This window comes from Ranitomeya variabilis, chromosome 1, assembly GCF_051348905.1.
Source record: "Ranitomeya variabilis isolate aRanVar5 chromosome 1, aRanVar5.hap1, whole genome shotgun sequence".
In the NCBI taxonomy this organism is placed as follows: Eukaryota; Metazoa; Chordata; class Amphibia; order Anura; family Dendrobatidae; genus Ranitomeya; species Ranitomeya variabilis.
In genome coordinates, this window is record NC_135232.1 from 1,067,801,772 (window position 1) to 1,067,829,440 (window position 27,669).

The window sequence follows — 27,669 nt, forward strand, 5'->3', positions numbered from 1 at the left end:
AGGTCAGTGGTGTGGGGTCGCAGTGGTGCGAGGTCGGAATGGTGCGGGGTCGCAGTGGTGCGAGGTTGTAATGGTGCGGAGTCGCAGTGGTGCGAGGTCAGAGTGGTGTGAGGTCGCAGTGGTGCGAGGTTGTAATGGTGCGGAGTCGCAGTGGTGCGAGGTCAGAGTGGTGTGGGGTCGCAGTGGTGCGAGGTCGGAATGGTGCGGGGTCGCAGTGGTGCGGGGTCAGAATGGTGCGGGGTCGCAGTGGTGCAGGGTCAGAATGGTGGGGGTCGCACTTGGTGCAAGGTCGGAATGGTGCGGGGTCGCAGTGGTGTGAGGTCGGAATGGTGCGGGGTCGCAGTGGTGCGGGGTCGCAGTGGTGCGGGGTCAGAATGGTGCGGGGTCGCAGTGGTGCGGGGTCAGAATGGTGCGGGGTCGCAGTGGTGCGAGGTCGGAATGGTGCGAGGTTGGAACGGTGCGGGTTCGCAGTGGTGCGGGGTCGGAATGGTGCGGGGTTGCAGTGGTGCGGGGTCGGAATGGTGCGGGGTTGCAGTGGTGCGGGGTCGGAATGGTGCAAGGTTGGAACGGTGCGAGGTTGGAATGGTGCGAGGTTGGAACGGTGCGGGGTCGCAGTGGTGCGGGGTGAGAGTGGTGCGGGGTCACAGTGGTGCAAGGTCGGAGTGGTGCGAGGTCGGAATGGTGCGGGATCCACTACCACACATTGTCGGACAGTCGGAGACCGCCAAAAATGATGGTCAGCTGTCTCCAGCCATCCCACAATGAGTGATGAGAGCATAGCGGAGGCGGCTGCCACCATAAGAGACCTAGAGGATCGGTGACGCTGCCAATGTTGGGACTGTATTTCACTTTTGTGACTAGTGTTGTGGTTGCTTCAGACAACTGGGAGACTTTTACACATAGCTGCCTCCATAACAAGCAGCCTGTACAGCAGCAGCCGACAGCCAGTACTCTCTCATTCTCCTCCAAGATGGCGGCCGGGATGGAGCGAGCGCTCCCGTGTGTAGCCCCGCCCTCATCTACGCCCCGCCCACTAGCTGCCCGGTGGCGGAGCTCAGGAGCTGAGTGACAGGCGGGAGAGAGAGCGCGGGCGGCAGAGCAGAGATGTCTCCGGTAGTGAAGCTCCAGGGACCGTGGAGAGTGGTCCGCAGCGCCGGTAAGAGGACGACCCCCGCCTCCCACTCACGGAACTTTGAGGCAACTTTGTAAACTTCTCCCCTCCGCATGTCTGCAGCAGCGCCGGAGATGTGGGGCGCCGGTGTATCCTGTGCACCGCTCCTCGTACGGTGCAGGGTGTGGTGTGCGGAAAGGAGTCTTATCCGACAATTATGTACCTTATGGAAGGTCAAGAACCTGCAGCCTTGCAACCGTGGTGGAACTACAACTCCCAGCATGCCCTAATAGCTATGTATGCTGCAGATAGTGCACTGTGCTTGTAGGTGGTCTCACACATATATACACATAATGTTATACATTATGGATCAGTATATAATGCCAGTGCCAGCGGTGGAGGCGCCATGTCTGGTTACATCATGTCCGGTGCCAGCGGTGAAGGCGCCATGTCTGGTTACATCATGTCCGGTGCCAGCGGTGGAGGCGCCAAGTCTGGTTACATCATGTCCGGTGCCAGCGGTGGAGGCGCCAAGTTTGGTTACATCATGTCTGGTGCCAGCGGTGGAGGCGCCACGTCTGGTTACATCATGTCCGGTGCCAGCGGTGGAGGCGCCATGTCTGGTTACATCATGTCCGGTGCCAGCGGTGGAGGCGCCACGTCTGGTTACATCATGTCTGGTGCCAGCGGTGGAGGCGCCATGTCTGGTTACATCATGTCCGGTGCCAGCGGTGAAGGCGCCATGTCTGGTTACATCATGTCCGGTGCCAGCGGTGGAGGCGCCACGTCTGGTTACATCATGTCTGGTGCCAGCGGTGGAGGCGCCACGTCTGGTTACATCATGTCCGGTGCCAGCGGTGGAGCCGCCATGTCTGGTTACATCATGTCCGGTGCCAGCGGTGGAGCCGCCATGTCTGGTTACATCATGTCCGGTGCCAGTGGTGGAGCCGCCATGTCTGGTTACATCATGTCCGGTGCCAGTGGTGGAGCCGCCATGTCTGGTTACATCATGTCCGGTGCCAGTGGTGAAGGCGCCACGTCTGGTTACATCATGTCCGGTGCCAGTGGTGGAGCCGCCATGTCTGGTTACATCATGTCCGGTGCCAGTGGTGGAGGCGCCATGTCTGGTTACATCATGTCCGGTGCCAGTGGTGCAGGCGCCATGTCTGGTTACATCATGTCCGGTGCCAGCGGTGGAGGCGCCACGTCTGGTTACATCATGTCCGGTGCCAGCGGTGGAGGCGCCATGTCTGGTTGCACTTCATCTGCTGGATGTCGTCTTACTGGCTATTTAAAAGAGACTAGATGGCAGCCCGATTCTAAAGAATCGGGAGTCTAGAATACATATATACTTTATTCAAATATAAGAATAATTTGGTGGGCGGGGACCCTCGGCCTCCGATTTGGTTGGCGGGGCCCCACGGCCTCCGATTTGGTTGGCGGGGCCCCACGGCCTCCGATTTGGTGGGCGGGGTCCCTCTGCCTCCGCTTTGGTGGGCGGGGCCGCTCGGCCTTCGATTTGGTGGGCGGGGCTCCTCGGCCTCCGATTTGGTTGGTGGGGCCCCTCGGCCTCCGATTTGGTTGGTGGGGCCCCTCGGCCTCCGATTTGGTGGGCGGGGCCCCTTATCCTCCGATTTGGTGGGCGGGGACCCTCGGCCTCCAATTTGATGGGCGGGGACCCTCGGCCTCCGATGTGGTGGGCGGGGACCCCCGGCCTCCGATTTGGAGGGCGGGGACCCCCGGCCTCCGATTTGGAGGGCGGGGACCCCCGGCCTCCGATTTGGAGGGCGGGGACCCCCGGCCTCCGATTTGGTGGGCGGGGACCCTCGGCCTCCGATTTGGTTGGCGGGGACCCTCGGCCTCCGATTTGGTTGGCGGGGCCCCTCGGCCTCCGATTTGGTGTGTGCTCTGCCTGGGGCCACTGTGCTCTGCCTGGGGCCCCATATGCTGCCTGGGGCCCCTGTGCTCTGCCTGGGGCCCCTGTGCTCTGCCTGGGGCCCCTGTGCTCTGCCTGGGGCCCCTGTGTTCTGCCTGGGGCCACTGTGCTCTGCCTGGGGCCCCATAAGCTGCCTGGGGCCACTGTGCTCTGCCTGGGGCCCCATAAGCTGCCTGGGGCCCCTGTGCTCTGCCTGGGACCACTGTGCTCTGCCTGGGGCCCCATATGCTGCCTGGGGCCCCATATGCTGCCTGGGGCCCCTGTGCTCTGCCTGGGGCCCCTGTGCTCTGCCTGGGGCCACTGTGCTCTGCCTGGGGCCCCATATGCTGCCTGGGGCCACTGTGCTCTGCCTGGGGCCCCATATGCTGCCTGGGGCCCCTGTGCTCTGCCTGGGGCCCCTGTGCTCTGCCTGGGGCCCCATGTTCTGCCTGGGGCCCCTGTGCTCTGCCTGGGGCCACTGTGCTCTGCCTGGGGCCCCATATGCTGCCTGGGGCCCCTGTGCTCTGCCTGGGGCCCCCTGTGCTCTGCCTGGGGCCCCTGTGCTCTGCCTGGGGCCCCTGTGCGCTGCCTGGGGCCCCTGTGCGCTGCCTGGGGCCCCTGTGCGCTGCCTGGGGCCCCTGTGCTCTGCCTGGGGCCCCTGTGCGCTGCCTGGGGCCCCTGTGCTCTGCCTGGGGCCCCTGTGCTCTTCCTGGGGCCCCATATGCTGCCTGGGGCCCCTGTGCTCTGCCTGGGGCCACTGTGCTCTGCCTGGGGCCCCATATGCTGCCTGGGGCCACTGTGCTCTGCCTGGGGCCCCATATGCTGCCTGGGGCCCCTGTGCTCTGCCTGGGTGTAGGACACTGGTGACGTCACTTATCTCCGGACATTAGCTCCGGACATTAGCTCCAGACATTAGCTCCAGACATTAGCTCCGGACATTAGCTCCGGACAAAGCCACGGAAGTTGGCACAAATTGCAGGAAGTAGTATTCTAGGCAATTATATATTAGATGATCTGTGCTGCCCTTGCTGCTCATCATTGGTCATTTTTGTTCTTTGCCCCCCTCTACCCCGTTCTTATTCTTCCATAGCTGTGTGAGGACTTGTTTATTGCGGGAAGAGTTATAATTTAGGAAGACGCCATTATATCCTGATACTGGTTTTCTCTTGGGGTGCTTTCACACCCTAGTAGACTGCGTCTGAGTGTCCGTCTCCAGTAGGTGTATATGCCCGAACATGATGCACGGCAGAGGGCACGCTCAGTCTGTCTGCACCATTGTAGTCTATGGCCCTGTTGGCACATACACCCAAATCCCGTTTGCCGGGGGGGCTCTTACATAAGCACCGACGGGACCAGCGAGCGGGTGCCAGAATGCGATGTGATAGGAGCCCTATGGCATCAGTGGTGCAGTGAATGTGACCAGGCAGTCTGCCTCTCCAGGTCAGTATGACCAAACCTCTACGGGTGTCACTTTTATTATTAATATTAACAACAATCACTTTAGTTCTGATTCTTGTAATGGAGAAAATGATGGTACATAGTGTCGCTATGTTCTCTGAGATCGATAACTTTTTTCCATTTATTTTTTTAGGTGACACTTGTGCAGCCCAAATTCATTAAAGGGGTTGTCCATAGCTTTAATATTTTTGGGCTATTCTTAGGATAGGTCATCAATGTCTGATCTGTGGGGGAGCAATGCCTGGCACCCCCGCCGATCAGCTGTTCCCGGTGTTGGCGGAAGTTGTAATCGCTCAGTTGTGGAGCTGCACAGCACCGCTCCATTTACGGAATAGAGGCCGCGGCAGGAAACTGCACAACCGCTCCCTATTGTGAAGGCTGCAGCCGATCAGAGGCCATGTGACATCCCTGACAGATGCTGATGCCCACAGTTGTACGGGTGACACAGCAGTGAGTGCAGTGGAGTGTTATAAATCCTGGAGGGGAGTATATATTTTTTCTTAAGGGTGTGTGCCCACGATCAGCGACTGCTGTTGGTTGGATGCTGCGTGTTTATGCAGCGTCAAACCTGCCACGGTCAGCTGTGACAGCGTAGTGGGTGGGATTTCTAGGAATCCAATATGCGTGCATAGTCTCCTGCTGATCACCCGCGGAGACTGACGTGTAGCACGTATATCAAGACCGGAACATTCTCTTGCGGAGACGCAAGTCTCATACAGAAATCACATCAGTAGAAATGTATTGGACGCTGTAGATCCTCACGGTTCAGTCAGCACAGAGGATTTACCTGCGCACAATACATGGCAGCGCTGTGGGAGAGTATGATAGCTTCAGGAGACCGGGATGAGGGATGTTGGCTGGTTAGTGGGCAAGGAAACAAATTTCTTTGACAAAACATAACAAAAAGTTTCTTAGAATCACCTGTAATATTGAGATTGTTGAAGGTTTAGTTCCATTTTAAACCCACCTTGGCCAATCAAATATAAGCGCCTTTTTGAGCTTTCCCATGACTGTATTGTAAAGTATAGAGCATATTCCTGAAGAATGGCCATGCCATTTCTTTTAACCGTTTGTAATCTTAGGGAAAACTGTAGTAGGCGCCACTCCAGCTGGTTTTATATTTCACTGTTAGTGATGCTTAAAATCCAAGTCCCCTGTCTGATGCTCACCTGTTTTCACCTCCGCTCCGTCTCCTGCGGTCTGTGGCCTGCCCTCTGCTGCAGTGTTTCATGGACTGAGCCGCAGGTCACTAATCCATGTAAGTCTATGAGAGCTGGGTTCTGCCCTGGTCCGCTTGTATTGAGAGCTTGTGATGTAACGTCTGACCTTGCAGCCAATCGGAATCTGCGCTCACATCGCCGGACTGGAGCGCTCATGAAAAACGTGAGTATATGACCGATGGGCGCAGGTGCTTTAACCCCTTATTGACCGCCAATATATTTTTTTGCTGGCCTGAGATGTTAGAGACTAGCATCCCCATACAGGTGATAATCCTGTATCTGTCGGCTGTACACTATATCTGACAACTTGCTGTATCAGTGTCGGCACCATCCATATCTGTTTAACCCCTTAGATGCTGCTGTCAATAGTTACTATATCATATAAACGGTTAATAGAGTGCGGGGGGCTTCCTTTTGAACCCCATCATCACCCTGAGATCATGATTGTGTGGCCCTGATGTTTGCCATGGCAATTCATGACCAAATAGCGGCCTTAGAGTCTCCCGGCTATAACGACCTGTTCAGAAGTTAGGCTATGTGCACACGTTGCGGATTGGTGTGCGGATTTTTCCGCACTGTTTTTGCAAAATCTGCAGGTAAACCGCACTGCGGATTACCCGCATATTTTCTGCGGATTCCACCTGCGGTTTTACACCTTTGGATTCCTATTGAGGAGCAGGTGTAAACCGCTGCGGAATCCGCACAAAGAATTGATATGCTGCTGAATAAACACCACTACGATTCCACGCTGTATTTTCCTCAGCATGTGCACTGTGGATTTTGTTTTCCATAGGTTTACATGGTACTGTAAACTCATGGAAAACATGCGAATCCGCAGCGTCAAAACAGATGCGGGTCCGCAGCAAAATCCGCAATGTGTGCACATAGCCTTACAGAGGCCAACAGCCCCATGGACAGTGAGTGGAGCCGCAGAGTCCTTGCTCCTCTGTGCAACGCAGAAAAGCGATGAATTTCTGCTGCCCTGATTGAGGTCCCAGCAATGAGGGCAGCCCACCCCACTACTCAGACCACAGTTATCAAAATGTCTAACAATGCTGGAGATTACATTGTTTGATGGATTACAGATCTGTATTGTATGTGAAGGGCAGAATTCTCAGGACGGTCACCTGTTGGAGCCTACACACAGGATTCTGGGCAGGACGTGGACATTGATCTTTCCGTAGATATTCCATATCCAGAGGCTTTGTATGGATGAGGTCTGTGCAGCCGCACGCTGCACCAACCCTTCCCTGGCACCAGCGTGCACAGATTAGGCTACGTTCACATTTGCGTTGTGCGCCGCAGCGTCGGCGCCGCAGCGCACAACGCAAACAAAAACGCAGCAAAACGCATGCACAACGCTGCGTTTTGCGCCGCATGCGTCGTTTTTTTCATTGAATTTGGACGCAGCAAAAATGCAACTTGCTGCGTCCTCTGCGCCCCGACGCGGGCGCCGCAGCGACGCATGCGGCGCAAAACGCAAGTGCGCCGCATGTCCATGCGCCCCCATGTTAAATATAGGGGCGCATGACGCATGCGGCGCCGCTGCGGCGCCCGACGCTGCGGCGCTGGCCGCAAATGTGAACGTAGCCTTATCTGACCCTTGGTTACTATAAAGCAGGCAGTGTATGACAGCCGAACATTGCAGGAATCGCTAGTTATGCAGCCAATTAATACTCCAACACCAGTGATGCCTTATGGAGTCCATCAGCCGGCGGGCTTATGCTTCTTCATCGGAGCGTAATGTATCGGAGGCTTCTGTACTTACTAACTCTGAAATATTTACAAAACCCAATTGGAGGAATTGTCCTTCTGTGTCCTATATGTCCCTTATTGCACCCACGTGTTTCTGGCTTCAGTATAAGCGATCCCTCTGAAGGCCCTGACTATGTAATCTCAAAACTAACGGTCTATCTCATTAGATAGCCGAAAAACATGAAGAGATCCAAGATACTATTAAAATAAGGCTTTATTAGTGGAAAATATATCCAATGCCATAGTGCACAAGCACCTAAACAAGAAATGGGAAGCTACCACGAATATTATGCTAAAAAGCACTTTTTTTCAATATAAGACAGGAGGCAGCGCGCTAAGTATAAATCAGGTACACACCACTTTACATTGCATAAGCATACATATAGTGACATCAATATATTAAATGTACAAGAGCAACCGCCATATCTACCTGTAACTGGCCCAGCGTCCCACCTCACCCCAACGCGCGTTTCGCAATTGGCTTCTTCCGACGCCCCCGGAAGAAGCCAATGTATGCTTATGCAATGTAAAGTGGTGTGTACCTGATTTATACTTAGCGCGCTGCCTCCTGTCTTATATTGAAAAAAAGTGCTTTTTAGCATAATATTCGTGGTAGCTTCCCATTTCTTGTTTAGGTGCTTGTGCACTATGGCATTGGATATATTTTCCACTAATAAAGCCTTATTTTAATAGTATCTTGGATCTCTTCATGTTTTTCGGCTATCTAATGAGACAGACTGTTAGTTTTGAGCGTATGTTTGGAAGTGCCAGTCTAATAATGAGGACAGATGGTTTTAACCTGACTATGTAATGTTTCGTGTCCCCTGCCGTTACTTTCTAGTTCCTCGCGGCATTAGCAGCTGATCTTTGAATCGGCACAGCCCGTGTGGATATTTTTTCTTAGGGGTGAATCGCTTATAGAAAAGTCGGTTTCACAAAAACATTGTAGGTCATGTGTGTTTAGAGTGTGTTCTTGAGGCTTTTCTGCTCGGGGATATGGAGGGTGTGGGGGCTCTGCATTTATTTACTAAATCAGTAGAAGAAAAACTCCCCCAAAACACAAAATTGGCTAAAAAGTGTCCAAAAATCCACATCAAAATTAGTGTGAGAATATCCTCGTCTGTCTCGGGATCGTTTTTGAAGCGGAAAATATTTCCGTCAACTTCCGAAAGTGTCTTTTTGGATGGCGTTTGCAGTGGCTTCGCTGCAGGCATTTTTCTTTTTTCTTTTCTTTTATTTCTAACTTAAAGGGCAACCTACAAGTGGAAGTTGCCTGAAGATTGGACCGGTCTCTACTTTTAGTTCCTTCACCGCTTTTGAAGCTGTAAAAAAAGATAGAACATGTGCACAGCAATTCTGTTCCACATATCAGTGCATATATTCATTTTTTTTGGTATTTTTTTTTAGCTGTTGTTTCGGCCAGGTTCCAGGTGAAAAAGACGCCATGTGCGGATACCCTTAGACTGTGTGCCATGATGGGTTTTTGGTGCGTCAACGTCTTATATTTCCAGCAAAGTGGATGGGATTAATAGAAATCTCATGCCCACGGTGCTTCTTTTTTTTACTCTGTGTAAACTGACCTGCGGGGCGAGTTACAAATTCACCTCTTTCTGACCTCGGACGGAATAGTAAGTCCAATTGCAGATCCCCTGCTTTGATGTGGGCTGCCCGCATCAAAGCCCGGACATGTCAGCTGTAATGTACAGCTGACATGTGCCCTCAATAGCGGCTGGTGGAATCGCGATCCACCTGCCGCTATTAACTAGTTAAATGCCGCTGTCAAACGTTGACAGTGGCATTTAAAGGGAACCTGTCACCCCCCCAGTGTCTTCTGATTTATTCATACTGCGGGGCTGGGAATCACAGGCAGGGTGGCCGCGCAGTCAGCTAGACTGCATATGAGGACAGACGGGCAGCGCTCACTGCGCCTGCACCAGGCAGGAGAAAAGAGCGCAGGCGCCGGATCATTTCAAAACAGCGATGAGGCGGCGCCAAGAGGATTTGAGTGACGTCTGTGTGGCGTCTGAAGCAGGGGGGAAAGGCCGGCCTCCAGGACTGAAGAAAAGGTATTTTGGACAAATAACAAAACTGATTATTTCTGCAGTTACAGCACCCATACATAGCGCAAGCGCAGGGCCGCGCTTAGTAACCTGATGTTTACCCTGGTTACCAGCGTAAAATGTAAAAAAAACAAACAGTACATACTTACATTCGCGCGTCCCCCGGCGTCCGCTCCCTGCACTGACTGAGCGCCGGCCCTAACAGCAGAGCGGTGACGTCACCGCTGTGCTGTACTTTCACTTTCACTTTATGGCGCTCAGTCAGTGTGGGAAGCGGACTCCGGGGGACGCGAAGGTGAGTATGTACTGTTTGTTTTTTTACATTTTACACTGGTAACCAGGGTAAACATCGGGTTACTAAGCGCGGCCCTGCACTTAGTAACCCAATGTTTACCCTGGTTACCAGTGTAAAACATCGCTGGTATCGTTGCTTTTGGTGTCAAACACGACGATACACGCCGGTCTGACGACCAAATAAAGTTCTGAACTTTGTTCAACGACCAGCGACATCACAGCAGGATCCTGATCGCTGCTGCGTGTCAAACTAAACGATATCGCTATCCAGGACGCTGCAACGTCACGGATCGCTAGCGATATCGTTTAGTGTGAAGGTACCTTAATGCATATACAGTCCTGACAGATCTTTTTCTTGACGGATGATGTGGCGATGAGGCAGAGACTAGCATTGCCAGACATATCAGATGGCTCTCCAATATGGGAGCATGAAAGCTCTGGCGAGCATTTATGTATATGGTGTGGCAGGTTGGGAGAGAGAAAGCTGTTGTCTGAATGCACCTTCGGACATATCGGCCTTTATTTGGATATTTTGGAGTTGCTTGCATGATGAGAAGACAAAGCATATTGAGATACTGGCTTTTTTTTTTTTTTGTTTTTTTTTTTTTCATTTTTTTAAAAAAACCAAAACTTAAATTTTTCTTGTGTCAAATTGACAGCGACATTTAAGGGGTTAACAGCAGCTCTGCCTGCTGATGTTAATTTATATGTGCACAATGTCTTTTCAGAAGGAAGATTCTTCAGGACATGCTGGCATTTTTTGTATTAAAGTGTCTGTTTTGGTCACTTTAAAAGGAATCTGTCACCCCAAAAATCATATATGAGCTAAGGCCACCGCTATTCAGGGGCTTAGCTACAGCATTTTGTAATGTCTTCCTGCCGTGACTCTGGCGCAGGCGTACTTTGTTGAGGGCAGAGCAAAGCACTGCAGTGCACAGGTGCTGGGCCTCTCTGACATTCCCTGGCGCCTGTGCACTGCAGTACTTTGCTCTGCCCTCAACAGGGCAGACAAAGTACGCCTGCGCCGGAGCCGCAGTGTGAATACAAGAAGAGGACGTCATTGTAAGAAGATGAGAGGCCCCGGACCGGATCGCGATGCCCATCGGACCCGGACCGCAGCGGGACTGCCCCTGGGTGACTATAATCTAACCTCTTTTTCTCATCTTTCAGGTAAGCCCCTGATGCCGGTGGCCTTATCTCATACACGATTTTTGGGGTGACTGATTCCCTTTAAGTGATCGGCTTGTGCCAAATGATTGGTCAGGTCACTTCTTTTATCCGCTTTGCGTCTTTGGAAACCTGAAACACTAAAATAAGCTAAAAAACATGAACATATGAGCAGCAAGTCACTTTGACATAGAAATCTATATGTTAATTTCTTTTGAGCATTTATTCAGTTCTTTTTCAGGAAGCTTATAGGTTGTTGTAGCCCACCTGAAAAAAAGACATTGTGTGCATATGATGGCTGTGTAACACAGACGGCATCTGCTGGGAAAGATGCAAGCTCAACTCAAGACCACCTCATACATCGGGACCTGACATTGGACATTTCATATGCTCCCAATAAACATTGGGGTGTGAGAGTTCACCGGACTCCATCAGCCCCAGTGCTCTCACTTACGGCACATCTGCGTGAGAACTTTCCCACACAGCAGTGGTGCCGTAAGGGAGATCACCGGAGCTGATCAGCTGATAGACTCAGGTGATCTCTCACAGCAGCTCAGTGCTATACACTGCAGGAGTGATACCTCCTGTCAATGTATCACCGGCTGTCTTTAAGAGCAGTCACATCACTGATGTGTAATCAGGATTGTCGTGTGACATTATGGATTATCATCTCTGCGGACAGGTCAGGAATATTGTGGTTTATTTTACTTTTGTTGCAGGAGACATTGACTTCAGTGGACTAGTCATTCGATGAGTATGGTTTAATTTAGATTAATAAATGAGTCTGTGTCATGATTTCAAATAAAGAACTTTATTCTGGGTGTCTGTATTTTTATAAATTATCACTATGAGGTTACTAATGGATAGGTGTCTTTTATAGATGACTCTCCATTACTAACCTGTGGGCTTGATGTCACCTGACAATGCAAAAGTGTCATCAACCTCACAAATATGAACCCCACTTGCCAGCGCTTGCCACTTGCCAGAGCGAGGCTAAGTGCCAGATTTGGCGCATCTTATATGGCGGCTGAGAGCTGATGGTTTTTAGTCTGGGAGGCGGCAGTATCCATGGCCCCTTCCTAGGCTATTAATATCAGCCCGCAGTTGTCTGCCTAGCTTTTGCTGGTTACATTTTATATGGGGACCCTATGTCAATTTTTTACTGGCTAGTTTACAAGGGGACACCAGAAAAGCATAAGCAAACTGCTGTGAGCTGATATTAATAGCCTGGCAACCTTAATGGCTATTGGCACCTTCCCAGAATATTAACAGCTCTGTTGGTTATTAAAATTATGCCGGAGCCCACACAATTTTTTTTTTCATTTTTTCCCTTTACCATTAACAGTTGCTGTCTGGTTGCAGCCTATGTATGGTACTTTTGTTGTGTTAACGCTCTTGCATACGCTGGTGACAATGTGTGTGTTTGTGTTTACTTAGCGACTTAGTAATGAGGGTGTCAGGCTGACACCTTTTCATTACTAAAGGCTGAGTCACACATAACGATATCGTTGCAACGTCACGCTTTTGGTGACGTAGCAACGATCCCGCTAACGATCTCGTTATGTGTGAAAGCGGCCAACGATCAGGCCCCTGCTGGGAGATCGTTGGTTGATGGGAATGATCAGGACCTTTTTTTGGTCGCTGATGACCCGCTGTCATCGCTGGATCGGCGTGTGTGATGCCGATCCAGCGATGTGTTCACTTGTAACCAGGGTAAATATCGGGTTACTAAGCGCAGGGCCGCGCTTAGTAACCCGATATTTACCCTGGTTACCATTGTAAAAGTTAAAAAAAAAACACTACATACTCACATTCTGATGTCTGTCACGTCCCCCGGCGTCCACAGGGTTAAAACTGCTTTCGGCAAGAGCGCTGCTAATATACACGCGCTGCTGCCGAGAGCTTCCCTGCACTGACTGTGTCAGCGCCGGCCGTAAAGCAGAGCACAGCGGTGACGTCACCGCTGTTACTGCCGGCGCTGACACATTCAGTGCAGGGAAGCTCTCGGCAGCAGCGCGTGCATATTAGCAGCGCTCTTGCCGAAAGCAGTTTTAACCCTGTGGACGCCGGCGGGGGACGTGACAGACATCAGAATGTAAGTATGTAGTGTTTTTTTTTTTTTTAATTTTACAATGGTAACCAGGGTAAACATCGGGTTACTAAGCGCGGCCCTGCACTTAGTAACCCGATGTTTACCCTGGTTACCCGGGTGCTGCAGGGGGACTTCGGCATCGTTGAAGACAGTTTCAACGATGCCAAAGTCGTTCCCCTGATCGTTGGTCGCTGGAGAGAGCTGTCTGTGACAGCTCCCCAGCGACCACACAACGACTTACCAACGATCACGGCCAGGTCGTATCGCTGGTCGTCATCGTTGGTAAGTCGTTTAGTGTAACGGTACCCTAAGCCTAGGGCTAGGTGTCAAGGACAGTTGCTGACCCCCAAGCCCTAATCCCATTACTCTGATGCTACTGCATCAGCATGAAAAAGGTAGTGTTGAACCAAGAAATTACATCACAAAACTTTTTTTTTTTAAATATCTTTATTTAGCTCAAAAAAGCTTTCATTACTGTACAAAAACGCAGCATAAATGCACTTTTTTTTCGACAGTGTTTTTCCTGTCATGAGATGCAGAAACCTTGCAGAAATTTCTGCAAGCAAATACTCAACGTGCGCACATAGCCTAAGGGGGCACGATTGGGCATTGTCGTTTTGTCCTCCTGCAGGTAAGCTGCCGGCAGAGATGTCTCTTGGTAGCAATCTCATAGAGAACACAAGTGCTTTGCCAAATGAGTGCTCCTGTGTATGGGCTAGTCGACAAAGATGGCTGTCAGCCAAATGATGGGCCAAATCATCATTCTGCTGATGGCCGTATGACCTTGGACCTAAATAGGGGATTTTGATAGAAACATGAAAATAGTGCATATCCGGAGTTCAAAGTTTAAAAACAAAACAAAAAAAAACAACCTTTTACTAAACTATTAAAGAGGGGCTGTGTGCTGACCGGTATAAAAATTGCACATGTATAGGGAAAAACTGATGTGTGAATGTGCCCTTACTGGAGTGCTGTATCACCTTTGAGTTTCTATTTTAGGAATATTTTATTAGAAGAGGGAAATATACCTGTTACAAGGTGAATTTTCCGCATATTGAGAAACATTTTTACGATTATGTTGTTCTTCCTTTTTCTTACAATATGTTGCCAAAGTGGACCCCTGCACTGACTTATGGCACCTCTGGCACTACAAAAGTGAGCGCCAAGTTAAAAGCAAGTTGAATCCCCAGTCATTGGTATTGGTGCCAAGAGGCATTAGTAGAAGAGTACATTCACACTTAGCAGATTTTGTTCCAAGTTTTATTTTTCTTTTTTTAAATGGCCAGGAGTGAACCTGCATGGGCATAAGTGGATCACTAGAGTGGGGTCCCCTTAGATCTATAATTCTCTCTGCCTCCTGTCATGGTTTTCTGTTCCCCCCCATTCGTGGTCTTCATTATACTGCTATCACTTGGATATAATCTGTCCCAGTTATGTGACCTGGTTGGATCACCAGTTGCTGGATTCAGGCTGCAGTTTGCCAGCTTTTATTACGTCTGAAAATTCCTGCATTTTTACATAAGGTCACATCAAGGGAAGGCTCTGTTGTGAAGGCACACAAAAGCTGCACTACTGGATCCAGTTTCTAGTACTGGCAGCCTTCATTAGTTACAGGACTGCCCTGTATGTGACAACTGATAACAAATGCTTAAAGGAGTTTTCAAAGACTTGCAGAATTTTTGCTGATGTTAATGTACTCTGTCAGAGAAAAGAAGCCATGGCTTGTGCTACAGTTATATGAAAAAGTTTGGGCACCCCTATTAATCTTAAGCTTAATGTTTTATAAAAATAGTTTTTTTTGCAACAGCTATTTCAGTTTCATATATCTAATAACTGTTGGACACAGTAATGTTTCTGCCTTGAAATGAGGTTCATTGTACTAACAGAAAATGTGCAATCTGCATTCCCAAACTTTTTCATATAACTGTATTTGTGTACTTCTAAAGAGACTGCATCACATGCTGCACTGTTATCTCAGCACAAGATCCATACATGCTCAGTGCCATCCTGTACTGGGTGGGTTCACACTGGTGATAAAGATGCCACACATACTCATTGTCGTCCTGTACTGGGTGGAGTCGCACTGGTGATGAAGAATGCCACGCATGCTCAGTGCCGTCCTGTACTGGGTGGAGTCACAGTGATGATGAAGATTCCACACATACTCAGTGCCGTCCTGTACGGGGTGGGCTCACACTGGTGATGAAGATGCCTCACATGCTCAGTGCCGTCCTTACGGGGTGGGCTCACACTGGTGATGAAGATGCCTCACATGCTCAGTGCTGTCCTGTACTGGGTGGAGTCACAGTGATGATGAAGATTCCACACATGCTCAGTGCCATCCTGTACTGGGTGGAGTCACAGTGATGATGAAGATTCCACACATGCTCAGTGCCGTCCTGTACTGGGTGGAGTCACAGTGATGATGGAGATGCCACACATGCTCAGTGCCGTCCTGTACTGGGTGGAGTCACAGTGATGATGGAGATGCCACACATGCTGCTCAGTGCTGTCCTGTACTGGGTGGAGTCACAGTGATGATGGAGATGCCACACATGCTCAGTGCCGTCCTGTACTGGGTGGAGTCACAGTGATGATGGAGATGCCACACATGCTCAGTGCTGTCCTGTACTGGGTGGAGTCACACTGGTGATGGAGATGCCACACTGTCATGATCTCAATGGCAAGAGATCATAGCATCAGCATATATAGGAACTAGCTCTTGGAAGATGGAAACTGAGCTGACCATGAACTAAACCTAACGCACAACTAGCAGTGGCCGGGTAGCATGCCTACGTTGATTCTAGATGCCCAGCACCAGCCGGAGGACTAAATAAAACTAGCAGAGGAAAATATTAGTCCTAGCTCACCTCTAGAGAAATACCCCGAAAGGAGACAGAGGCCCCCCACATGTATTGGCGGTGAATCAAGATGAAATAACAAACGTAGTATGAAAATAGGTTTAGCAAATTTGAGGTCCACTTACTACATAGCAGAAGACAGAAAGGGCACTTTCATGGTCAGCTAAAAACCCTATCAAAAACACCATCCAGAAATTACTTTAAAACTCTGGCATTAACTCATAACACCAGAGTGGCAATTCCTGTTCACAAGAGCTTTCCAGACACAGTAACGAAACTACAGCTGTGAACTGGAACAAAAATGCAAAAACAAACATGGACAAAAGTCCAACTTATCTAGTAGTTGTCTAGGAGCAGGAACAAGCACAGAGAGGCTTCTGATAACATTGTTGACCGGCAAGAAACTAACAGAGCAGCAAGGTTATATAGCGACTCCCACATCTTGATGGGAACAGGTGAACAGAGAAGATGAAGACACCAGTTCAATTCCACCAGTAGCCACCGGGGGAGCCCAGAATCCAAATTCACAACAGTACCCCCCCCTCAAGGAGGGGGCACCGAACCCTCACCAGAACCACCAGGGCGATCAGGATGGGCCCTATGAAAGGCACGAACCAGATCAGAGGCATGAACATCAGATGCATTCACCCAAGAATTATCCTCCTGGCCGTATCCCTTCCACTTGACCAGATACTGGAGTCTCCGTCTGGAAACACGAGAGTCTAAGATTTTCTCCACAACGTACTCCAACTCACCCTCAACCAACACCGGAGCAGGAGGCTCAACGGAAGGCACAACCGGTACCTCATACCTGCGCAATAATGACCGATGAAAAACGTTATGAATAGAAAAGGATGCAGGGAGGTCCAAACGGAAGGAAACAGGGTTAAGAATCTCCAATATCTTATACGGGCCGATGAACCGAGGCTTAAACTTAGGAGAAGAGACCCTCATAGGGACAAAACGAGAAGACAACCACACCAAGTCCCCAACACGAAGACGAGGACCAACACGACGACGGCGGTTAGCAAAAAGCTGAGTCTTCTCCTGGGACAACCTCAAATTGTCCACCACCTGCCCCCAGATCTGATGCAATCTCTCCACCACAGCATCCACTCCAGGACAATCCGAAGATTCCACCTGACCAGAGGAAAATCGAGGATGAAACCCCGAATTACAGAAAAACGGGGACACCAAAGTGGCAGAGCTGGCCCGATTATTGAGAGCGAACTCCGCCAATGGCAAAAAAGCAACCCAATCATCCTGGTCAGCAGACACAAAACACCTCAGATATGTCTCCAGGGTCTGATTAATCCGCTCAGTCTGGCCATTCGTCTGAGGATGGAAAGCGGACGAAAAAGATAAATCTATGCCCATCCTAGCACAGAATGCCCGCCAAAATCTAGACACGAATTGGGTCCCTCTGTCAGAAACGATATTCTCAGGAATACCATGCAAACGAACAACATTTTGAAAAAACAGAGGAACCAACTCGGAAGAAGAAGGCAACTTGGGCAGAGGAACCAAATGGACCATCTTAGAGAAACGGTCACACACCACCCAGATGACAGACATCTTCTGAGAAACAGGCAGATCTGAAATAAAATCCATCGAGATGTGCGTCCAAGGCCTCTTAGGAATAGGCAAGGGCAACAACAATCCACTAGCCCGAGAACAACAAGGCTTGGCCCGAGCACAAACGTCACAAGACTGCACAAAGCCTCGCACATCTCGTGACAGGGAAGGCCACCAGAAGGACCTTGCCACCAAATCCCTGGTACCAAAAATGCCAGGATGACCTGCCAACGCAGAAGAATGAACCTCAGAGATGACTCTACTGGTCCAATCATCAGGAACAAACAGTTTATCAGGTGGGCAATGATCAGGTCTATCCGCCTGAAACTCCTGCAAGGCCCGCCGCAGGTCTGGAGAAACGGCTGACAATACCACTCCATCCTTAAGGATACCTGTGGGCTCAGAGTTACCAGGCGAGTCAGGCTCAAAACTCCTAGAAAGGGCATCCGCCTTAACATTCTTAGAACCCGGTAGGTATGACACCACAAAATTAAACCGAGAGAAAAATAATGACCAGCGCGCCTGTCTAGGATTCAGGCGCCTGGCGGTCTCAAGATAAACCAAATTTTTGTGGTCAGTCAATACCACCACCTGATGTCTGGCCCCCTCAAGCCAATGGCGCCACTCCTCAAAAGCCCACTTCATGGCCAAAAGCTCCCGATTCCCAACATCATAATTCCGCTCAGCGGGCGAAAATTTACGGGAAAAGAAGGCACAAGGCCTCATCACGGAGCAGTCAGAACTTTTCTGCGACAACACTGCCCCAGCTCCGATCTCAGAAGCGTCGACCTCAACCCGAAAAGGTAGAGCAACATCAGGCTGACGCAACACAGGGGCAGAGGAAAAACGGCGCTTAAGCTCCCGAAAGGCCTCCACAGCATCAGGGGACCAATCAGCAACATCAGCACCCTTCTTAGTCAAATCGGTCAAAGGCTTAGCAATATCCGAAAAACCAGCAATAAATCGACGATAAAAGTTAGCAAAGCCCAAAAATTTCTGAAGACTCTTAAGAGAAGAGGGCTGCGTCCAATCACAAATAGCTTGAACCTTGACAGGATCCATTTCAATGGAAAAGGGGGAAAAAATATATCCCAAAAAGGAAATCCTCTGTACCCCAAAAACACACTTAGAACCCTTCACACACAAAGAATTAGACCGCAAAACCTGAAAAACCCTCCTGACTTGCTGGACATGAGAGTCCCAGTCATCCGAAAAAATCAGAATATCATCCAGATACACAATCATAAATTTATCCAAATAATCGCGAAAAATATCATGCATTAAGGACTGGAAAACTGACGGAGCATTTGAAAGACCAAAAGGCATCACTAAATACTCAAAGTGGCCCTCGGGCGTATTAAATGCGGTTTTCCACTCATCCCCCTGCCTGATTCGCACCAAATTATACGCCCCACGAAGGTCAATCTTAGAGAACCACTTGGCCCCCTTTATGCGAGCAAACAAATCAGTCAGTAACGGCAATGGGTATTGATATTTAACAGTGATTTTATTCAAAAGCCGATAATCAATACATGGTCTCAAAGAGCCGTCTTTTTTTGACACAAAGAAAAAACCGGCTCCTAAGGGAGATGACGATGGACGAATATGTCCCTTTTCCAAGGACTCCTTTATATATTCACGCATAGCAGCATGTTCAGGCACAGACAGATTAAATAAACGACCCTTTGGGTATTTACTACCCGGGATTAAATCTATGGCACAATCGCACTCTCGGTGCGGAGGTAACGAACCAAGCTTGGATTCTTCAAAGACGTCACGATAGTCAGACAGGAACTCAGGAATTTCAGAGGGAATAGATGATGAAATGGAAACCACAGGTACGTCCCCATGAGCCCCCTTACATCCCCAGCTCAACACAGACATAGCTCTCCAGTCGAGGACTGGGTTGTGAGATTGCAGCCAAGGCAATCCTAGCACCAAATCATCATGTAGATTATACAGCACCAGAAAGCGAATAACCTCCTGGTGATCCGGATTAATACGCATAGTTACTTGTGTCCAGTATTGTGGTTTATTATTAGCCAATGGGGTGGAGTCAATCCCCTTCAGAGGAATAGGAGTCTCCAAAGGCTCTAAATCATACCCACAGCGTTTGGCAAAGGACCAATCCATAAGACTCAAAGCGGCGCCAGAGTCGACATAGGCGTCCGTGGTAATAGATGACAAAGAGCAAATCAGGGTCACAGATAGAATAAACTTAGACGGTAAGGTGCAAATGGAAACAGATTTACCAAGCTTTTTAGTGCGCTTAGAGCATGCTGATATAACATGAGTAGAATCACCACAATAGAAACACAACCCATTTTTCCGTCTAAAATTCTGCCGCTCGCTTCGGGACAGAATTCTATCACACTGCATACTCTCTGGCGATTTCTCAGTGGACACCGCCAGATGGTGCACTGGTTTGCGCTCCCGCAAACGCCTATCGATCTGAATAGCCATTGTCATGGACTCATTCAGACCCGCAGGCACAGGGAACCCCACCATAACATCCTTAATGGCATCAGAGAGACCCTCTCTGAAAGTCGCCGCCAGGGCGCACTCATTCCACTGAGTAAGCACAGACCATTTACGGAATCTTTGGCAGTAAATTTCCGCTTCATCTTGCCCCTGAGATAGGGACATCAAAGTTTTTTCTGCCTGAAGCTCCAAATGAGGTTCGTCATAAAGCAACCCCAAGGCCAGAAAAAACGCATCCACATTGAGCAACGCAGGATCCCCTGGTGTCAGTGAAAAAGCCCAGTCTTGAGGGTCGCCCCGGAGCAAGGAAATCACAATCCTGACCTGCTGTGCAGGATCTCCGGCAGAGCGAGATTTCAGGGACAAAAATAATTTGCAATTATTTCGAAAATTCTGAAACCCAGATCTATTCCCCGAGAAAAATTCCGGCAAAGGAATTCTCGGCTCAGATACAGGTGCATGACAAACAAAATCTTGCAAATTTTGTACCTTCGTGGCGAGATTATTCAAACCTGCAGTTACACTCTGAAGATCCATTGCAAACAGGTGAACACAGAGCCATTCAAAGGAGAGAAAAAAAAAAAAAAAAAAAATTTCAGCAGACTACTTATTTCTCTCCTTTCTCAGCCAAGGATTTTAACCCTTTAGTGGGCCGGTCAAACTGTCATGATCTCAATGGCAAGAGATCATAGCATCAGCATATATAGGAACTAGCTCTTGGAAGATGGAAACTGAGCTGACCATGAACTAAACCTAACGCACAACTAGCAGTGGCCGGGTAGCATGCCTACGTTGATTCTAGATGCCCAGCACCAGCCGGAGGACTAAATAAAACTAGCAGAGGAAAATATTAGTCCTAGCTCACCTCTAGAGAAATACCCCGAAAGGAGACAGAGGCCCCCCACATGTATTGGCGGTGAATCAAGATGAAATAACAAACGTAGTATGAAAATAGGTTTAGCAAATTTGAGGTCCACTTACTACATAGCAGAAGACAGAAAGGACACTTTCATGGTCAGCTAAAAACCCTATCAAAAACACCATCCAGAAATTACTTTAAAACTCTGGCATTAACTCATAACACCAGAGTGGCAATTCCTGTTCACAAGAGCTTTCCAGACACAGTAACGAAACTACAGCTGTGAACTGGAACAAAAATGCAAAAACAAACATGGACAAAAGTCCAACTTATCTAGTAGTTGTCTAGGAGCAGGAACAAGCACAGAGAGGCTTCTGATAACATTGTTGACCGGCAAGAAACTAACAGAGCAGCAAGGTTATATAGCGACTCCCACATCTTGATGGGAACAGGTGAACAGAGAAGATGAAGACACCAGTTCAATTCCACCAGTAGCCACCGGGGGAGCCCAGAATCCAAATTCACAACACCACACATGCTCAGTGCTGTCCTGTACTGGGTGGAGTCACAGTGGTGATGGAGATGCCACACATGCTCAGTGCTGTCCTGTACTGGGTGGAGTCACAGTGATGATGGAGATGCCACACATGCTCAGTGCCGTCCTGTACTGGGTGGAGTCACAGTGATGATGGAGATGCCACACATGCTCAGTGCCGTCCTGTACTGGGTGGAGTCACAGTGATGATGGAGATGCCACACATGCTCAGTGCCGTCCTGTACTGGGTGGAGTCACAGTGATGATGGAGATGCCACACATGCTCAGTGCCGTCCTGTACTGGGTGGAGTCACAGTGATGATGGAGATGCCACACATGCTCAGTGCCGTCCTGTACTGGGTGGAGTCACAGTGATGATGGAGATGCCACACATGCTCAGTGCCGTCCTGTACTGGGTGGAGTCACAGTGATGATGGAGATGCCACACATGCTCAGTGCTGTCCTGTACTGGGTGAAGTCACACTGGTGATGGAGATGCCACACATGCTCAGTGCTGTCCTGTACTGGGTGGAGTCACAGTGATGATGGAGATGCCACACATGCTCAGTGCCGTCCTGTACTGGGTGGAGTCACAGTGATGATGGAGATGCCACACATGCTCAGTGCCGTCCTGTACTGGGTGGAGTCACAGTGATGATGGAGATGCCACACATGCTCAGTGCTGTCCTGTACTGGGTGGAGTCACACTGGTGATGGAGATGCCACACATGCTCAGTGCTGTCCTGTACTGGGTGGAGTCACAGTGATGATGGAGATGCCACACATGCTCAGTGCCGTCCTGTACTGGGTGGAGTCACAGTGATGATGGAGATGCCACACATGCTCAGTGCCGTCCTGTACTGGGTGGAGTCACAGTGATGATGGAGATGCCACACATGCTCAGTGCTGTCCTGTACTGGGTGGAGTCACACTGGTGATGGAGATGCCACACATGCTCAGTGCCGTCCTGTACTGGGTGCAGTCACAGTGATGATGGAGATGCCACACATGCTCAGTGCCGTCCTGTACTGGGTGGAGTCACACTGGTGATGGAGATGCCATATGTGATCAGTTTAGACACATAGATGAGAGAGAGATAAAGCTTAGAAGGATTCACTTAGTCATTTTTAATCACATGATGTCATAGACCTAATGGAAAACAGAAGGATTAATTTGTTAGAAAGCAAAATGAGTAACTATAAGTACACAGTGCCATATAATATACGCAGTATATTAAGGGAGGAGGAGGGCGTCTTTAATTGTTGGTGCTTTGTACTTTCATGTACTGTCCGTACATTGCTCAGGTACTTATGTATACAGTGTGGCATGCCCTGTGATATACTGCCTGCCTAGTGCCATGCATGTTCCCCAGAAATAGTGACATTACTACAAGCGTCCTGCGACTTCCTCTCACACTCGGACTTATCCTTTGCCGGCCACAGCTCGTCTCTCCATGTCTTGGCTATAATTCTCAATCTCCTGCACTGCGCAGTAAGTTCAGGCTGAAAATCTAAAGGGACATTTGCAAGAAAAATCACCCAAAATAGTACAGATGCAAAAATGTCAACAGGAGTCAGGATATGCGAATTGCCTCTTTAGATAGAACGAGGACTTGTACTAAGAAAAAATTGGTCTATTCTTCTTCTGTGTCTCCCATGCGAAAAGTCTCTGTAGGTTCTCCTTGGCCTGAAGGAGCCGCCTGCTGAGGAGATGCGGGTGGTGCGGATATGCTGCACTTATTGCAAATTCTCGCCCTTGGAGAAGCTACAAATTACAGAAGCATCTGTCAGTCGTGTTCTATATGAAGATTCGCCAAACTCCTCAAACGTCTTGTATCCCGTTGATAAATGAGTGCAGAGAAGGCATCTCGGAGGGTATAATGCAGCCAGTGGTGCTTGCACCAGATACACCGAGATATATCTGCTATTCTACTTCTTGGTATTGGTTGGCACACATTGTATATAGCGTGAAGTTTAGGAGTTGTGGTGAGATTATGGACGGGGTTTCTAAGAGGCGGAAATCTGCTCCTGACTGAGGGAAGTAAACAGCCGAGCGACGTCACCTTCATAACCCCGTGACACTACACATTGTTTCTAGAAAGCGGAGCGTCATCACTAGTCCACACATGACCAGTGACTCACGCTCTGCTATTCACGAGGGCTCGGCTTCCATTACACTTTGTGCTGTATACAGAGGCTCCTGCTCTTACACTGAGTATACACAGGATGTGAGTGTTACAGATACATTGCCTCTATGGGGAAAGCTACCAATGTGAGCTGGGAAACGGAGCCCTATGGACAACACATGCCCCTTTGTGCCTATGTTTTCGGCAGAAATGTATACATGCAGTTAAAGGAAATCTGTCAGCAGGTTTTTTCTGTGTAATTTAAGGTAGTGATGAGGGACACCTTTCAGGGATGTTACTTATTAGGCTGTGTGGTGTTTCAATACAACAAATGTTTTATCAGCAGGAGATTATCACTTCCTGGGCTACAGCTCACATGAGCCCTGCTCTGACCACACCCCCTTCCTGTGATAAGCAGCTCGCTGTCAATATACATTGTACATAAGAGCTCTGGTGTGGGCAGGGACAGCTTTCTGAGCTCTGCTATGTTGCCTCATTTAAAAAAAGGCTACATCCAGTAAACGAAGTGATCCATCGCTGGAATCAGGGTCTCTTTCCATTCTTTAGGCTGCTCTAAGATGAGGTAGCCGACATGGTGACAGATTCGCTTTACGTAAACATACACGTCATTATAAACTATATGGGTGAACGTACTGGACACCTCCACATCACACCCACAAGGAGCATTCTAAAGCCACGGCCATTACTATGGGGTCCTTTGCTGCTATAACATCTCACTCTTATTCTGGGGAGTTTTCCTATAATCTTTTGGCGGTGTTTGTGTCCATTCATCCAGAAGAGCATTTGTGAGGTCATTCCCTGATGTTTGAGGAGAGGACCGGCTCACAATCTCTGCTCTTCTTCATCCCAAAGGTGTTGGATGGGGCTGAGGTTGGTCTCGGTGCAGCCAGTCAGGTTCTTCCATGCCAAACTTGCTCAACCATGACTTTATGGATCTTACATTGTGCACGGAGGCACAGTCATGGGGAGTAGCAAACGGCCTCCCAAAACTGCACACAAATGTCCAAAATTTTCACTGGAACTACGGGACTAAAAGGCCAAATTCTGAAAAACATCCCCATAGCAGTACCCCTCCTCCACCAAACTTTACTGTTGGCACAATGCAGCGAGGTAGGTACTTGTCCATCAAGATGCCAGATACAAAAGTATGATCCGTCACTGTAAAGAACACGTTTCTATCTCTCCAGTGCCCATTGGTGGCGATTTTACACCACTGCGTCTGACACTCGGCATTGTGCTTGGTGATGTACGGCTGCATGCAGCTGGTCGGCCATGAAGCTCCCGGCGGGGGGCACAGTGTTTGTGCTGATGTTAATACCAGAGGATGTCTGACCTCTGCAGTTATGGAGTCAGCAGTTAGTGACTTTGTACCTTCTGCTCCTCAGCACTCGGGGACCCCGCTCTGTGACTTTACGTGGAGTTGCAGTTTCCTCCATTTATCAATAATATCACTCACCGGTGATGGTGGAATATTGAGTAGGGGAAGAAATGTCACGTAGGGACTTGTTACACGGGTGACGTCCTGTTTGAGGACCACGCTGGTATCGGTGAGATCATTACCACCAGCCATTATGTCACATGTCAGTAAAGGCAGACGTCATGAGGGGGCCGGATACTAAACCAGGGGCAACGGGGAAGAACTTTATGATTAAGATGCGTGTCCCTATATTTCTCTCTGTGCTGTATGTGCATTAAATGTCTGCGTATTGTAGTATTTACCAGTGGTCTTTGAACAGAGGGCTTCCATTAAAGGGAGTGAGCGCTTTTATATTATTCATAATGGATACAGGCACGTACATTCAGCAGCTCACTCATTTAAGTGATCAGCATGGGGGTCATCAGCGCGCCCGTGACATAATCCTGGGTGGCCGATGGGCTGCTATGAGACCAGGGGGTCTGTTGAAGACCCCTGCGCTTGTCATTATGGAGCTACTCAGAAGCCTAAAAAAGATACATGTGGTATCACCGCGTTCAGAAAAGTCTGATCTATCAAAATATAAAATCAACCTGAAACAGTAAATGGAAAAAATTAAAGAACACCAGAATTAAGGGGTTTATTTTGGTTTCTTTAATGCCACAAAAATGCTGTAACAAGGGATCGAAACTAGGGCTGATTGAATAGCTCCTGATAAGTGCTTATCCGCCCAGCTATAGCGCTTACCGAATAGCTGCCTATTATTAAAGTCATAAAAAACAGTAACAGATTTGTAGATTTGTTTTGTACGCCCCAAAAAGTCAGAATTGTGTTTTGTTTTTTGTTTTTTTTAGCAATTTCATTACACTTGGAATTTATTTTTTAACCCCTTGCTGACATCAGACGTACTATCCCGTCGAGGTGGGGTGGGCCCGTATGACCGCCGACGGGATAGTACGTCATCACCGATCAGCGGCGCTCACGGGGGGAGCGCGGCCGATCGCGGCCGGGTGTCAGCTGCATATCGCAGCTGACATCCGGCACTATGTGCCAGGAGCGGTCTCGGACCGCCCCCGGCACATTAACCCCCGGCACACCGCGATCAAACATGATCGCAGTGTACCGGCGGTATAGGGAAGCATCGCGCAGGGAGGGGGCTCCCTGCGGGCTTCCCTGAGACCCCCGGAGCAACGCGATGTGATCGCGTTGCTGCGAGGGTCTCCTACCTCCTTCCTGGCTGCAGGTCCCGGATCCAAGATGGCCGCGGCATCCGGGTCCTGCAGGGAAGGAGGTGGCTTACCGAGTGTCTGCTCAGAGCAGACGCTTGGTAAGCCTGCAGCCCTGCACAGCAGATCGTCGATCTGGCAGAGTGCTGTGCACACTGCCAGATCAATGATCTGTGATGTCCCCCCCTGGGACAAAGTAAAAAAGTAAAAAAAAAATTTTTCCACATGTGTAAAAAAAAAAAATAAAAAAAAATCCTAAATAAATAATAAAAAAAATATATATATTATTCCCATAAATACATTTCTTTATCTAAATAAAAAAACAAAACAATAAAAGTACACATGTTTAGTATCGCCGCGTCCGTAACGACCCAACCTATAAAACTGCCCCACTAGTTAACCCCTTCAGTAAACACCGTAAGAAAAAAAGAAAAAAAACGAGGCAAAAAACAACGCTTTATTACCATACCGCCGAACAAAAAGTGGAATAACACGCGATCAAAAAGACTGATATAAATATCCATGGTACCGCTGAAAACGTCATCTTGTCCCGCAAAAAACAAGCCGCCATACAGCATCATCAGCAAAAAAATAAAAAAGTTATAGTCCTGAGAATAAAGCGATACCAAAATAATTATTTTTTCTATATTTTAGTTTTTATCGTATAAAAGCGCCAAAACATAAAAAAATGATATAAATGAGATATCGCTGTAATCGTACTGACCCGAAGAATAAAACTGCTTTATCAATTTTACCAAACGCGGAACGGTATAAACGCCTCCCCCAAAAGAAATTCATGAATAGCTGGTTTTTGGTCATTCTGCCTCACAAAAATCGGAATAAAAAGCGATCAAAAATGGTCACGTGTCCGAAAATGTTACCAATAAAAACGTCAACTCGTCCCGCAAAAAACAAGACCTCACATGACTCTGTGGAGCAAAATGTGGAAAAATTATAGGTCTCAAAATGTGGAGACGCAAAAACTTTTTTGCTATAAAAAGCGTCGCTGGTTTCACACTTGCGTTTTTGTCTGCAGCGTTTTTTGCACAAAAAAACGCATGCGTTTTTTCCCTATATTTAACATTGAAAACGCATGCGGTTTTTTTGTATGCGTTTGGTCGCGTTTTCAAACGCATGCGGTTTTTTTCTGCATGCGTTCATTTTCAGAAATACAACCTGCAGTATTTTCTTGCGTTTTTAAGCACATGCGTTTGTTTGCGTTAAAAACGCATGCATTTTTTCGAAAAAAAACAGAAAACACACTGAAAAGCCACCCACCACCATCAAGGTGATAAAGGGATCCAAACCCTAACCCTAACTCTACCCCTAACCTCACCCCTAACCGTTTAATGAACATTTTCTGACAGTCATAGTGCCACGTATTTCAGTGCCACGTATTTCAGTGCCACGTATTTCAGTGCCACGTATTTCAGTGCCACGTATTTCAGTGCCACGTATTTCAGTGCCACGTATCACGTATTTCAGTGCCACATATTTTAG

General features: G+C 48.8%; 1 protein-coding gene across 2 annotated transcripts in view; it reads left to right on the plus strand.

The window, feature by feature from the left end:
- Positions 1–962: 962 nt before the first annotated feature.
- RELL1 (RELT like 1) overlaps positions 963–27,669 on the plus strand; it is a 76,883-nt gene continuing 50,176 nt past the window's right edge. The window contains exon 1 of one of the 2 annotated variants that reach the window (XM_077279922.1): positions 963–1,156. In XM_077279922.1, the coding sequence (XP_077136037.1) occupies positions 1,105–1,156 (52 nt within the window). In that variant the 5' untranslated portion in view covers positions 963–1,104. The remainder of the gene's footprint in view (positions 1,157–27,669) is intronic. The other variant, XM_077279923.1, reaches the window with a different exon arrangement.